Source organism: Coregonus lavaretus (assembly GCF_964263955.1).
Source record: "Coregonus lavaretus genome assembly, chromosome: 8".
NCBI lineage: Eukaryota > Metazoa > Chordata > Actinopteri > Salmoniformes > Salmonidae > Coregonus > Coregonus lavaretus.
Genome location: NC_139995.1, coordinates 44,778,655 through 44,791,913, shown reverse-complemented (window position 1 = coordinate 44,791,913; position 13,259 = coordinate 44,778,655). Strand labels below are relative to the sequence as shown.

Genomic DNA, 13,259 nt, shown 5'->3' with positions numbered 1-13,259 from the left:
AAACGTCATAATCATTGATAACGTTCCGTAGATTGCATCATAATTAACAGAATTAGGCCCATATCAAGGGATGTATTGTTTATCTACAACTTAATTCGAGTATCAGATAGTATAGAGGAACAGATTTTTTGGATGAAATATCCATTTTCACCAAAATATAATTTCATTCACAACTGTCTTCAAAATGATTCCCCAAGCTGTGATCATTGATTGTTTTGGAGTCTGTGAGAGCTTGTAGGCTATGGTAGCCTACAGCATAGACAGTGTTTAAACCATTTTATAGAATCCTGGAGTTCTGTGAATGTGACTAAAGCTTTTATCAAATACTGTCCATCATTCAGATTAAGTTTATTATACAAGGAAGGCTGGGGCTCAATGACCTCAAAGAAGTTGAGTTTCTCAGCCTTTATTTATAATTTATTGATCATTAGACATAATAGATATATCAGGAAGAGATGTAGGATATTTCACATTACGGCAAAAATGTAAAGTGGAGATTGTTCAGTTCAAATGCGTTTCATCTTCAGTAGGCATAGGCTACAGCAGGCAGTGAGGTGACATGGCTCCCTCGTTTACAGGCACGTAAAGAGAGGAGAGGAAGCGTTCAGAATTTGTATTTTGTAGTAGTAGTTGGTATCGGATTTGTACAGTGCCTTCAGAAAGTCTTCACACCCCTTGACTTTCTCCACAATTTGTTGAGGTACAGCCTGAATTTAAAGTGGATTAAATTGAGATGTTTTGTCACTGGCCTACACACATTACCCCATAATGTCAAAGTGGAATTATGTTTTTTGACATTTGTACAAATTAATAAAAAATGAAAAGCTGAAATGTCTTGAGGCAATTAGTATTCAACTCCTTTGTTATGGCAAGCCTAAATAAGTTCAGGAGTAAAAATGTGCTTAACAAGTCACATAAGTTGCATGGACTCACTCTGTGCAATAATAGTGTTTAACATGATTTTTGAATGACTACCTCATCTCTGCACCCCATCCATACAATTATTTGCAAGGTCCGTCAGTCGAGCAGTGAATGTCAAACAGATTCAACCACAAAGACAAAGGAGGTTTTCCAATGCCTCGCAAAGAAGGACACCTATTGGTAGATGGGTAAAAATAAGAAAAAGCAGACATTGAATATCCCTTTGACCATGGTGAAGTTATTAGTTACCCTTTGGATGGTGTGTCAATACACCAGTCACTACAAATATACAGGCGTCCTTCCTAACTCAGTTGCCTGAGAGGAAGGAAACCGCTCAGGGATTTCACCATGAGGCCATTGGAGACTTTAAAACAGTTACAGTTTAATGGCTGTGATAGGAGAAAACTACAACATTGTAGTTACTCCACAATACTAACCTAATTGACAGAGTGAAAAGAAGGAACCCTGTACAGATTTAAAATATTCTAAAACATGCATCCTGTTTGCTACAAGGCACTAAAGTACTGCAAAAAATGTAGCAAAGCAATTCACTTTTTGTCCTGAATATCCAATACAACACATTACTGAGTACCACTCCATATTTTCAAGCATAGTGGTGGCTGCGTCATGTTATGGGTATGCTTGTAATCGTTAAGGACTGGGGAGTTTTTCGCGATAAAAAATAAATGAAATGGAGCTAAACACAGGCAAAATGCTAGAAGAAAACCTGGTTCAGTTGCTTACCAGTTTGACTTAAATCAGCTTGAAAATCTATTGCAAGACCTGAAAATGGTTGTCTAGCAATGATCAACAACCAATTTGACAGCGCTTGATGAATTTTGAAAATAATAAAAATGGCAAATGTTGCACAATCCAGGTGTGGAAAGTGTTACGGGCTTTGGTTTTTCCATTTATATTTTGAGGTTAGCACTTGGGGTGCGCCGATTAGTGTCACCTCGTTAGTCAGCATGTATTACACCTGTGCTGGTTGGTCATCTCGTTAGTGGGAAGGTGTTTCACCTGTGCTGGCCCAGGTGCTATTTAACAGTGGCTGGTCCAGTGCTCCAGTTGTCTTGAGAGATGTGTAGGGTTAACACCTTTAGTTGACGCTCCCTATTTGAGTTCTAGACAAACAATCATTTATCTGATCTTCCCTGTTTTCATTTTGCTCCACTTTGTGGTTTGCTTCCTGTCTTTAAATGTTTCTTTTGTTTGCCTCTTCTTGGTCAAATTTAGTGGGCGCTCATGGTGGGTGTCTTTTAGGTCCCAGTTGTTGTTGCTAGTCAACTTTCAGTGAATACCTCCATCAGTGTCTTTCAGAACCCCTCCTAAAACCCCACCTGTTTTTGGTTGTTGTCAGTGACTCTTTGTTAGTTCCCCTTCTGTTTGAGCAACAGTTTTTGGTTTTCTTGCTGGGGAACATAAGCTCTTAGACTTACCCAGAAACACTCACAACTATAAATCTCTGCCAACGGTGATTCTAACATGTATTGACTCATGGGGTTGAATACTTATCGAATCAAGATGGTGTTTTATTTTTCCTAATTATGTGTAGATCCTTGACCAAAAAATGACTGTTGAAACCATTTTAATCACACTTTGTAACAACAGAATGTGAAAGAGATACCGAGGTGTGAGAAGTGTGCAGGAGGGCATGGGACAAAGTGTGTAGTTCCAGTGGAAAAAGTGGTGTTTAAATTATGGGGGTGCCCATGTTCCTGGGGATCAGAAATGTCCTGTGAGATAGTGAGGCAGGTTGAGGTTGCAGTGCAGAAATTGTCATATGCTGAGGCAGTGAGGAAAGAAGAGGATGATTGGCAAAGGGTGAGGGAGCCTGAGAGGATCCCTGTGAGTAGTAGGCCAGTACATTGACCCAAACAGATTAATAATGTTGAGTTCTTGGCATTTATTGCTATGGTCATTAATTGTACCGCACAGATAGAAAGGAAATCCCAGAAGATTGATTTGGTAGTAGCAGCAGCAGAGAAGTTTTTGGGTGTCAGAGATATTAGTGCAGAAGAACTACAGGGCGTTTTAAGAGAAGGGGTTCCAGCCTCCCAGGCCGAGCGCCGGGTGTAGGATATGTTAGGGCTAAAGTAGTGTGAAGGGGTGGTGGGCTTGTTGGGGATAATGGTGTATAGCTAGGGCACAGGAGGTTGGTGGCACCTTAATTGGGGAGAACGGGCTCGTGGTAATGACTGGAGCGGAGTTAGTGTAATGGTAACAAATACATCATACACATGGTTTCCAGATGTTTGATGCCATTCCATTTGCTCCGTTCAGGCCATTATTATGAGACGTTCTCCCCTCAGCAGCCTCCTGTGAGCTAGGGTCCGTTAGATGGTGGTGCAATTTCTTTTTTCTCCTTTCCCTTGACTTTTATGTGAACAAAATGTGCAATTCACTCTCCGACCTGTGAAAGGCAGCAATACGCAATAAAGCGTCTAGTCTGTCTGCCGGAAAACCACACGAAGAAGAAGAGTTCGCCTTGTTTATTGATACAACCGGAAAGTATCTTTGCTGTTTATCTCAAATGGATGGCTAGCTTCTACCGAACATAGGCTAAACGTTTCCACTTTACCATCCCTCAAAATGTCAAAAATGCAGCTGTTACAGGATTATCTAAACGAGCGATTAACAGCGGTGGCTGTTGAGATATTTGGGGCAGTGGAAAATACCATAGCAGAGTACCAGGAAGAAATCTCCCGTTCAAAGGAGGAGATCGATCGTTTACGGAAGCTGCTGGATTTGGTTTTCCAACCCGACATAATGTTACATAGAGCAGGTTAGTAGTGAATGATGACCGCTGCTAGATCAATCAGTGTGATTGAATCAGCCAGGCCTGGCAATCAACCGATTAACCAGCGTTTGTTGTTTGTACACTGAACAAAAATATAAACGCAAGTGTTGGTTTCATGAGCTGAAATAAAAGATCCCAGAAATGTTCCATACACACAAAAAGCTTTTCAAGTTTTGGGAACAAATTTGTTTACATCCCTGTTAGTGAGCATTTCTCCTTTGACAAGATAATCCATACACCTGACAGCTGTGGCATATCAAGAAGCTGATTAAAAGGCATGGTCATTACACAGGTGCACCTTGTGCTGGGGACAATAAAAAGCCACTCTAAAATGTGCAGTTTTGTCACACAACACAATGCCACAGATGTGTCAAGTTTTGAGGGAACGTGCAATTGGCATGCTGACTGCAGGAATGCCCACCAGAGCTGTTGCCAGTGAATAATGTTAATTGTTCTACCATATGCCACCTCCAACGTCATTTTAGAGAATTTGGCAGTACGTCCAACCGGCATCACAACCGCAGACCACATGTATGGTGTCGTATGGACGAGCAGTTTGCTGATGTCAACATTGTGAACAGAGTGCCCCATGATGGCAGTGGGGTTATGGTATGGGCAGGCGTAATCTACGAACACAATTGCATTTTATTGATGGCGATTTGAATGCACAGAGATACCGTGATGAGATCCTGAGGCCCATTGTCATGCCATTCATCTGCCGGCATCACCTCATGTTTCAGCATGATAATGCACAGCCCCATGTCCCAAGGATCTGTACACAATTTCTGGAAGCTGAAAATGTTCCAGTTCTTCCATGGCCTGCATACTCACCAGAAATGTCACCCATTTGGAATGCTCTGGATCGACGTGTACAACAGCGTTTTCCAGTTTCCGCCAATATCCAGCAACTTCACACAGCCATTGAAAAGGAGTGGGACAACATTCCACAGGCCACAATCAACAGCTTAATCAACTCTATGCAAAGGAAATGTGTCGCGCTGCATGAGGCAAATGGTGTTCACACCAGATAGTAAAATCTTAGAAATTGTTGGATGTGGCGTTTATATTTTTGTTCAGTATATATGAAAATTAATATTCATTTGAATTTGGCACATAACTATTGAATAGTAATTATTTATCCTATCCTCTCAGATCCCCAGCAGCTCACATTTCCTGTACCTGAAGAAGTTCCTCCTGAGCAGCAGCACTGTGAGCAGGAGTGGAGCACCAGTCCAGGGCAGGAGGATCCAGAGCCCACACAGATTAAAGAGGAACAGGAGGAGTTTGTGACCAGTCAGGAGGAAGAGCAGCTTCAGGGGCTGGAGTCTGATACCAAAGAGTTCATATTAATTTCTACCTGTGTGAAAAGGGACTGTGATAAGGGCCCACCCCAGTCCTCACATCTTCCCCAAACCCAGACTGTGGAGAACAGAGAGAGGGACTCTCTTCCCACCAAAACAATTGAACAAGACATCAAAACAGAACATGAAGAGGGCTACAGAGAATCTGAACCAAACAATGAATTACAGCCCCTCTCTCCAGTAAATTCAGACTGTTCTGCAGCTCATATTGGGAACAGTGAAAGTGACAATGGGGTGGACAGTGGAGGACTAATGTCAGGGTTACAGCCACACAAATCAAAGAGAACATGGACAAAGAAAGGACAAAGCTCTAAAACCAGGGAAGCCAGTGAGTTGAAAGTTCCATTGAGGGCAGCTCACTCAGGGGAGAGACCACACAGGTGTCCTGTCTGCAGGAAATGCTTTCTGAAAAGTAGCATTTTAAAAACGCATCAGAGAATTCACACTGGGATAAGACCATATTGCTGCAATGTATGTGGCAAAAGTTTCAGAGAGAAGGGAAGCCTGACAGAACATATGACAAGTCACACTGGGGAGAAACCATATCAGTGCAAAGACTGTGGCAAATGCTTTATCCGGATGAGAAACCTGACAGACCATATGAGGATACACACTGGAGAGAAACCGTATCAGTGCAGTGATTGTGGCAAATGCTTCAGTCAGAAGAAAACCCTGACCATACATATGAGGACAGTACACTGGAGAGAAACCGTATCTGTGCAAAGAATGTTGCAAATGCTTCAGCCAGATGAAAAGCCTGAAAGTGCCATATTAGGATTCACACAGGTGAGATAGACCAACAGATGAGAGACCATAAATGCCCCATGTGTGTAGAATGCTTCAGATCAGCAAGTCATCTAAAATGGCACCAGCGAAGACGTCACACAGGAGAGAAACCACATTGCTGACTTTGTGGTAAATGCTTCACTTGTAAGAACTGAGGATGAGGATGAACCCAGAGAGAGAAACATGACAGTGCTGCTTGGGGCAAAATCGTACTCTCACTTGTAGTAGGACCTTTCCAATGTAAAACGCTGATGTTTCATAACCCTTCTGAGCATGGCCTCAAATGTATATAATATGTTTTGCTTCCTTGTTGACAACATGACCAAGTGGTGCAAATTGCTGTTTGATTTGAGAAGGGCGTTCCTCCCTCACCGCTTTTGCCCGTTCATGTCACGGGCCATAAACTGGTGCCCCATGGCTCAGCATAATCGAATCCGCCCATTGGCACGTCGGAAATTGGTTTGGCGCCGAAACCTTTTGTTGTGCGTCTCCCGATAATATTACTCTTTCTGTTTATGCATTTAACGATCAGAAAGTTCAACTAAAATGTGTTTATGTGTAACAATTAAAATGTGAAGGCTAATTTAAAGGAATGATTACCTTGTTTATCCCCGTGATTGTTGAGGGCGTTCTGTCCATTTCCTGATCAGAGTTTGACAGGCAAACAGTGGGAGTGTTCGAGCGCATGGTTAATTAATGGTATGGGGTATTCGGAAGTAGCATATTCCCGGGAGGGATTATAAAGTATGGTGTAGCACCTTTATTGAAGTGTGTGCTAGGAAATACACGCATGTTTATAATATAAACGTGTGTATTGTAATAGTTGCCTTTGATTGTTAATTGAGCATCATTGTGTGAAATGTATTCTCATTGGCCGTTGCATTATGGGTAGTGGTATTTAAACCCTGCCATTTCGTTGTTTGAGACAGGACAGAGCCAGGGTATGGTCGGCGTGATGCTGGAGTTTTCGTTGAACGAGCGTTTATGTGAAACAGTTTATGATCCTGTTGCAACCTCCAGTTAATTTTGTTTAGTAAATGTTGTAAAATTTCGCCCACTATTTCCTCACTGCAAATAAAAAGCCTCACCCTGGGCAGGAAATCGGCTCTATATTGTCTTGCCGATTCCGGTTAAAAATCCAACTGCTGGGTCACCCTCACAGAGGGGAAAGGGCTTCAGATTTGAAGACATGCCACCTTATACCTGTAGTAGCAGGACAAACAAACCCATCAATCAATGATCTTGGTTGAATGTATTAAGGGATAAACATGCACAACATTGTAGAAGCCCACAATGTTGTGCCTAACAGAGAACCATGCATTTTTAGACAAACATTTTTACCTTCATTTTGTTTAGAATTATACACAATACATTTAAGTGACTGTCTTGTAGCTGTACTAAAAGCAGCACATGGTTCAAATGTTGGAGTGCCATCTCACCAACTCTAGTTTGAGTCATTACCTCTTATGTTTGTGGAGTGGGTTTGACGCCACTGCACGGTGCTTTTTCCCATAAACCTGACATAGCCCCAGTCCATCTAATGCTATCTATGTTGTGAGCATCTTAGTGGATTGGTCTATCATGCTTCTTGTTAATAAAATGTTATTTTTAATTAGTGTATCATTTTAATGTTTTTGTTATAGGTTATTTTATAGATTAGTTAGTACAGGGGCAGGGCTCAAATGAGCTCAAAGAAATTGAGTAGTTTTTCAACCTTTATTATTAGTCATACATCAGGTAGAGATGAGATGTAGGATATTTCACAGTGAATATATTTGTGAATATAGTGAAAAGTTACTCCACAACTTTTGCTTTGTGCTTGATTTGCATTATATCCTTGGGACACAGCCACGTGGAGATTGTTCAGTTCAGCTGCGCTATATCTCCATTACAGCAGGCGGCGGTATAACAATTTTACCTCGTGCAGGTTCAAAAAGACAAACATATCTTTCACTAGGAAGCGTTTGCATTGTTTACACTGAGGGGACGCTTGCATGAGCGTCACGGCAGCAACATTAGCTGGATCCTATCCATATTAAAGACTTCTGGCTTTCGGATTTTGCCTTCAAAATAAAAGTCTGCTGTAAAACGCTGTGTATGATACGAAATCAATATTTTTTTGCAGGATTGCATAGTGCATAATGTAAAAACAAATATAACTACATGGGGGGAAATCTAAAATAAAGAGAATTGCTACTTTCTATAAGATAAAGAATATTATAAGGTGGAGCACATTGAGAAATGGTTGGAACATAATAGCCTACTGGTAAAAAATATACAATTAAAATAAAAACAAAAAAATCATTTTGATTGTATGATTCTTGTTTATTTACTGGTGCTATTGTTCAAGGATGCAATTTTGACATGTAATGTTTAAGAAAAGTATTTATTGCACAAACAAATTGCACTGTACAGGAAGAATTAATGATGGTGTGTCACTATAACCAGCGTCCAGTCTACTCCGTAGAGTCCCTAGAATACAAAACAGCTGAGTTTGAACAAAACGCTAGGTCATAGCAAGTGTTGCTGGACTTTTACTGTGGTCAAATAGGTTGCATGGGCACCTGGATGCTGGTTATAGCACTGTAGAGATAGAGAGAACCTTACTACCTGTCTCAGCTAAAGTTGGGTGGGAAATACTCAGTAGGGTCTTTACTAACCAAATAGGATTTGTTTTTTGAGGGGACTGTGTCGTACATATCCAGCAAACCCTTTGTTTTCCGCCCCCTCCATAGCCCCCAACGCAAAACACTGAAATACACTGTACATGGGATAGATATTGGACTGTAGAGAGAGAACCTTACTGTCTCTGCTAAAGTGGGATGGGAAATACTCAGTAGGGTCTCTAATCAAATATGATTCATTTTTGAGGGGGACTGTCGCACGGCCTGCTGCTGGCTTTTCACTCCGCCCCCTCCATAGCCCCCAATGCAATACAATACACTGTAATAGACTGTACAAATATAGCACTGTACAGGAAAAACTATCGATTGTTTGTCCATAAAACCAGGGTCCAGTCTACTCACTAGAGTCCCTAGAATACAAAACAGATGAGTTTGAACAAAAAGCTATGTTATAGGAAGTGTTGCTGGACTTTTACTGTGGTCAAACAGCTTAAAATGGGGTACCTGGACACTATAGGTTCAAATATAGATAGCACTGTGTCATAGGACGCATTGTCATACCAAAATACCTTATAATGTATAAGACAAATATCTTATAATCTTCCTTCTGGTGGACACTTTGGAAAATATTCAACATAGTACAATGGCTACCCAGATTATTTTAACACTCAATGTTATGCTATTGCTAGCACATACTTTATTTTTCATGTTTATAGCTATGGTCATCCAATGTGCTTTTAGATTCACAGGTATTATTACATTCTCAAAATGCCACCAATTGCATGCTATTCCAGGTACCTTAGGCAGAACATCTATCCTCTCAGAACAGAGATTCTGTAACGGTTGGCTAACAAAAGAAGCGGGGCACATCAACACAAAGTGATCCTCAAAATGAGATTTTACAAGATCAATTGCTTATTTAGTTAAAATCCTCAGCGATTAGTGAAGATAGTTTCCTCTGAGTTGGCTTAGTTAGGAATTACTTTATGTTGAGAGGAATCACATTCCTTGCATTTGCCAGTGCATAATTCAAATACTTTTATTCAGACCAAAGTGGAGAACCTCTACACTACTTATCCTGTCATATGCAACTAGACAAAGTTTGGCTTTGTGCAGCAATTTGTTGAGTAATTCAAAAACTATAGCCAACTGACAATTTTGTCTCAGTGCAATTTACATGCCAAAGCCGGTCATGACTTGTATACAACTTCACAAATGGGTATTCATCTGAAAATGTGACTATACTGGAAATAGTATATGTATGTTTGCTAAATATGCAAGGTAGACTAAAGCTTTTAGGTAATTTGATCCTAGCCGTGTCCATTTTTACAAGCAAAGTCTATGGGGCATGGGTTACATAAAAGCTTGAATGTTGAGAGAGAGCCCTTTGAATGCTTAGATATATCACATGCTCTGTTCTGTTGATTTGAACCAACAAGGTATTGCCCTATGCTTTCTGCACAAATGTCCCTCGGTTCTACTATCAGTTGTTTTGTAGTCTGACCATACACACTTTGAACGTAGCAATTGATCTGCTATACATTCACAGTCTAAGAAATTTGCGGCTAGAATTTCCTGAACAAAATGTTGAACTATGTCCTTTACACAACTGTAATGAAGTTTCTCTTGAACCATGGATAGTGAAATTATCCCTGAATTGAATGCTTCAAACAGTGAAATTGCCTTTTTAAAGTGAGGAGACTGTTTCACTTGGTCAGCTCTAAGTAATTTATTTTGGCATTCAGAAAATACTGATGTAATATTCAGAAACATTAAAATAGGTAACACTTTATCCACTGTGTGATTGGAGAGGGATTCATACTGTGGAATGGCAGAAATCGCTGATTCTGAATCAAGTGGTTGTACGTCATTGCAATTTGTTTGCGTCTGAGGCTCATTAACTACTTAATAGAAATATATAACCCCTTCTGTTCTCGTGCCAACCCCTTCCCTATTTATGCCCACAGAAATGTCGAAGTCATCTGCCCTTACAGTGGGGAAAAAAAATATTTAGTCAGCCACCAATTGTGCAAGTTCTCCCACTTAAAAAGATGAGAGAGGCCTGTAATTTTCATCATAGGAACACGTCAACTATGACAGACAAATTGAGAATTTTTTTTCCAGAAAATCACATTGTAGGATTTTTTATGAATTTATTTGCAAATTATGGTGGAAAATAAGTATTTGGTCACCTACAAACAAGCAAGATTTCTGGCTCTCACAGACCTGTAACTTCTTCTTTAAGAGGCTCCTCTGTCCTCCACTCGTTACCTGTATTAATGGCACCTGTTTGAACTTATCAGTATAAAAGACACCTGTCCACAACCTCAAACAGTCACACTCCAAACTCCACTATGGCCAAGACCAAAGAGCTGTCAAAGGACACCAGAAACAAAATTGTAGACCTGCACCAGGCTGGGAAGACTGAATCTGCAATAGGTAAGCAGCTTGGTTTGAAGAAATCAACTGTGGGAGCAATTATTAGGAAATGGAAGACATACAAGACCACTGATAATCTCCCTCGATCTGGGGCTCCACGCAAGATATCACCCTGTGGGGTCAAAATGATCACAAAAATCCCAGAACCACACGGGGGGACCTAGTGAATGACCTGCAGAGAGCTGGGACCAAAGTAACAAAGCCTACCATCAGTAACACACTACGCCGCCAGGGACTCAAATCCTGCAGTGCCAGACGTGTCCCCCTGCTTAAGCCAGTACATGTCCAGGCCCGTCTGAAGTTTGCTAGAGTGCATTTGGATGATCCAGAAGAGGATAGGGAGAATGTCATATGGTCAGATGAAACCAAAATAGAACTTTTTGGTAAAAACTCAACTCGTCGTGTTTGGAGGACAAAGAATGCTGAGTTGCATCCAAAGAACACCATACCTACTGTGAAGCATGGGGGTGGAAACATCATGCTTTGGGGCTGTTTTTCTGCAAAGGGACCAGGACGACTGATCCGTGTAAAGGAAAGAATGAATGAGGCCATGTATCGTGAGATTTTGAGTGAAAACCTCCTTCCATCAGCAAGGGCATTGAAGATGAAACGTGGCTGGGTCTTTCAGCATGACAATGATCCCAAACACACCGCCCGGGCAACGAAGGAGTGGCTTCGTAAGAAGCATTTCAAGGTCCTGGAGTGGCCTAGCCAGTCTCCAGATCTCAACCCCATAGAAAATCTTTGGAGGGAGTTGAAAGTCTGTGTTGCCCAGCGACAGCCCCAAAACATCACTGCTCTAGAGGAGATCTGCATGGAGGAATGGGCCAAAATTCCAGCAACAGTGTGTGAAAACCTTGTGAAGACTTACAGAAAACATTTGACCTGTGTCATTGCCAACAAAGGGTATATAACAAAGTATTGAGAAACTTTTGTTATTGACCAAATACTTATTTTCCACCATAATTTGCAAATAAATTCATTAAAAATCCTACAATGTTATTTTCTGGAAAGAAAAATCTCATTTTGTCTGTCATAGTTGACGTGTACCTATGATGAAAATTATAGGCCTCTCTCATCTTTTTAAGTGGGAGAACATGCACAATTGGTGGCTGACTAAATACTTTTTTTCCCCACTGTATCTTAAGTGTCAAATCCAGCTTTGACCAGAAATGCCCCCTCTGAGATTTTGCACCTGAGTGACATATTACAGAGCTCAATCTGTACATCTATTTCTTGTTGCCAACAACTGGGATTTTAATTGCACTGGATGAAAGAACTGGGTCTCTCTTAACTCTACCATTTTCTGCTACACAGGGCACAAAAATAACAAGAATATCTGGTGTGGTGGTCCAAACAGTCTGTCTAATCAATACGCCATCACATTGACTGCAATTTGTGGGTGCACCTCCTTTTGTGATTAATTGCCTGAATAGAATATCAAGCAATGATGTGTCTGTATTTAGCTGAACCTGAAATTTTGTTGAAGTAAAGCTCATTGTGTGAGATGCTGTTTTTGCAAGATCACAGCTATCAGTATGCATGGCACTGACCACTGTTTGATGCCCAAATCTTATAACCCGGGGAGTAATTGATATATAAAATCTAGTAGGTCATTATGCTGACCTATTACCAATGATGGATTGATATGCTTTTGGGCCACATACAGTATTTGAAAATAGGCTGACAACATAACATTCTGAAACGTTAGCTGTCCATGATGCTGATATGCCTCTCACTGTTCAAATGTCAACATAAAGCTTCCTATAACATAGCTTTTTGTTCAAACTCACCTGTTTTGTATTCTAGGGACTCTAGTGAGTAGACTGGACCCTGGTTTTATGGACACACAATCGATCGTTTTTCCTGTACAGTGCTATATTTGAACCATATAGGTTCCAGGCACCCAATTTTAAGCTGTTTGACCACAGTAAAAGGCCAGCAATACTCTGTATTATTCAGAGCCCCATGAAATTACACTATATATAGATTCTACAGACCTTACTGAGTACTTCCCACCCCACTTTTACATCGGCAAAAATAATCATTTTTTCTCTATAAGCCAATATGAACTGAATGCATATACAGTGATTTGAATTGGGGGCATTTATTTGAACAAGTTTTAAACCCCAAATTGAATGGAAATTGGATACTTAAATATGAACAAATGTGAATCATTGTTAATGTTTAGACAATTATTTTCCATACATCATGAATAAATACAGGTTAATGACTATGTTCTACTATTACGTGGGGGACCTTTATTTTGAACATTTTCGAAATTCCGTGACGCGGAAGTACTGATAATGCTTGCTACCATTAGACACC

General features: G+C 40.6%; 1 protein-coding gene across 1 annotated transcript; it reads left to right on the top strand.

The window, feature by feature from the left end:
• The first annotated feature begins 3,442 nt into the window (after positions 1-3,442).
• Positions 3,443-6,157, top strand: LOC311134251 (uncharacterized protein). Its single transcript, XM_084167876.1, has 2 exons — positions 3,443-3,706; positions 4,874-6,157. The coding sequence occupies exons 1-2, from the start codon at positions 3,514-3,516 to the stop codon at positions 5,875-5,877; spliced, it is 1,197 nt and encodes a 398-aa protein (XP_084024002.1). The 5' UTR covers positions 3,443-3,513; the 3' UTR covers positions 5,878-6,157.
• Positions 6,158-13,259: the final 7,102 nt, after the last annotated feature.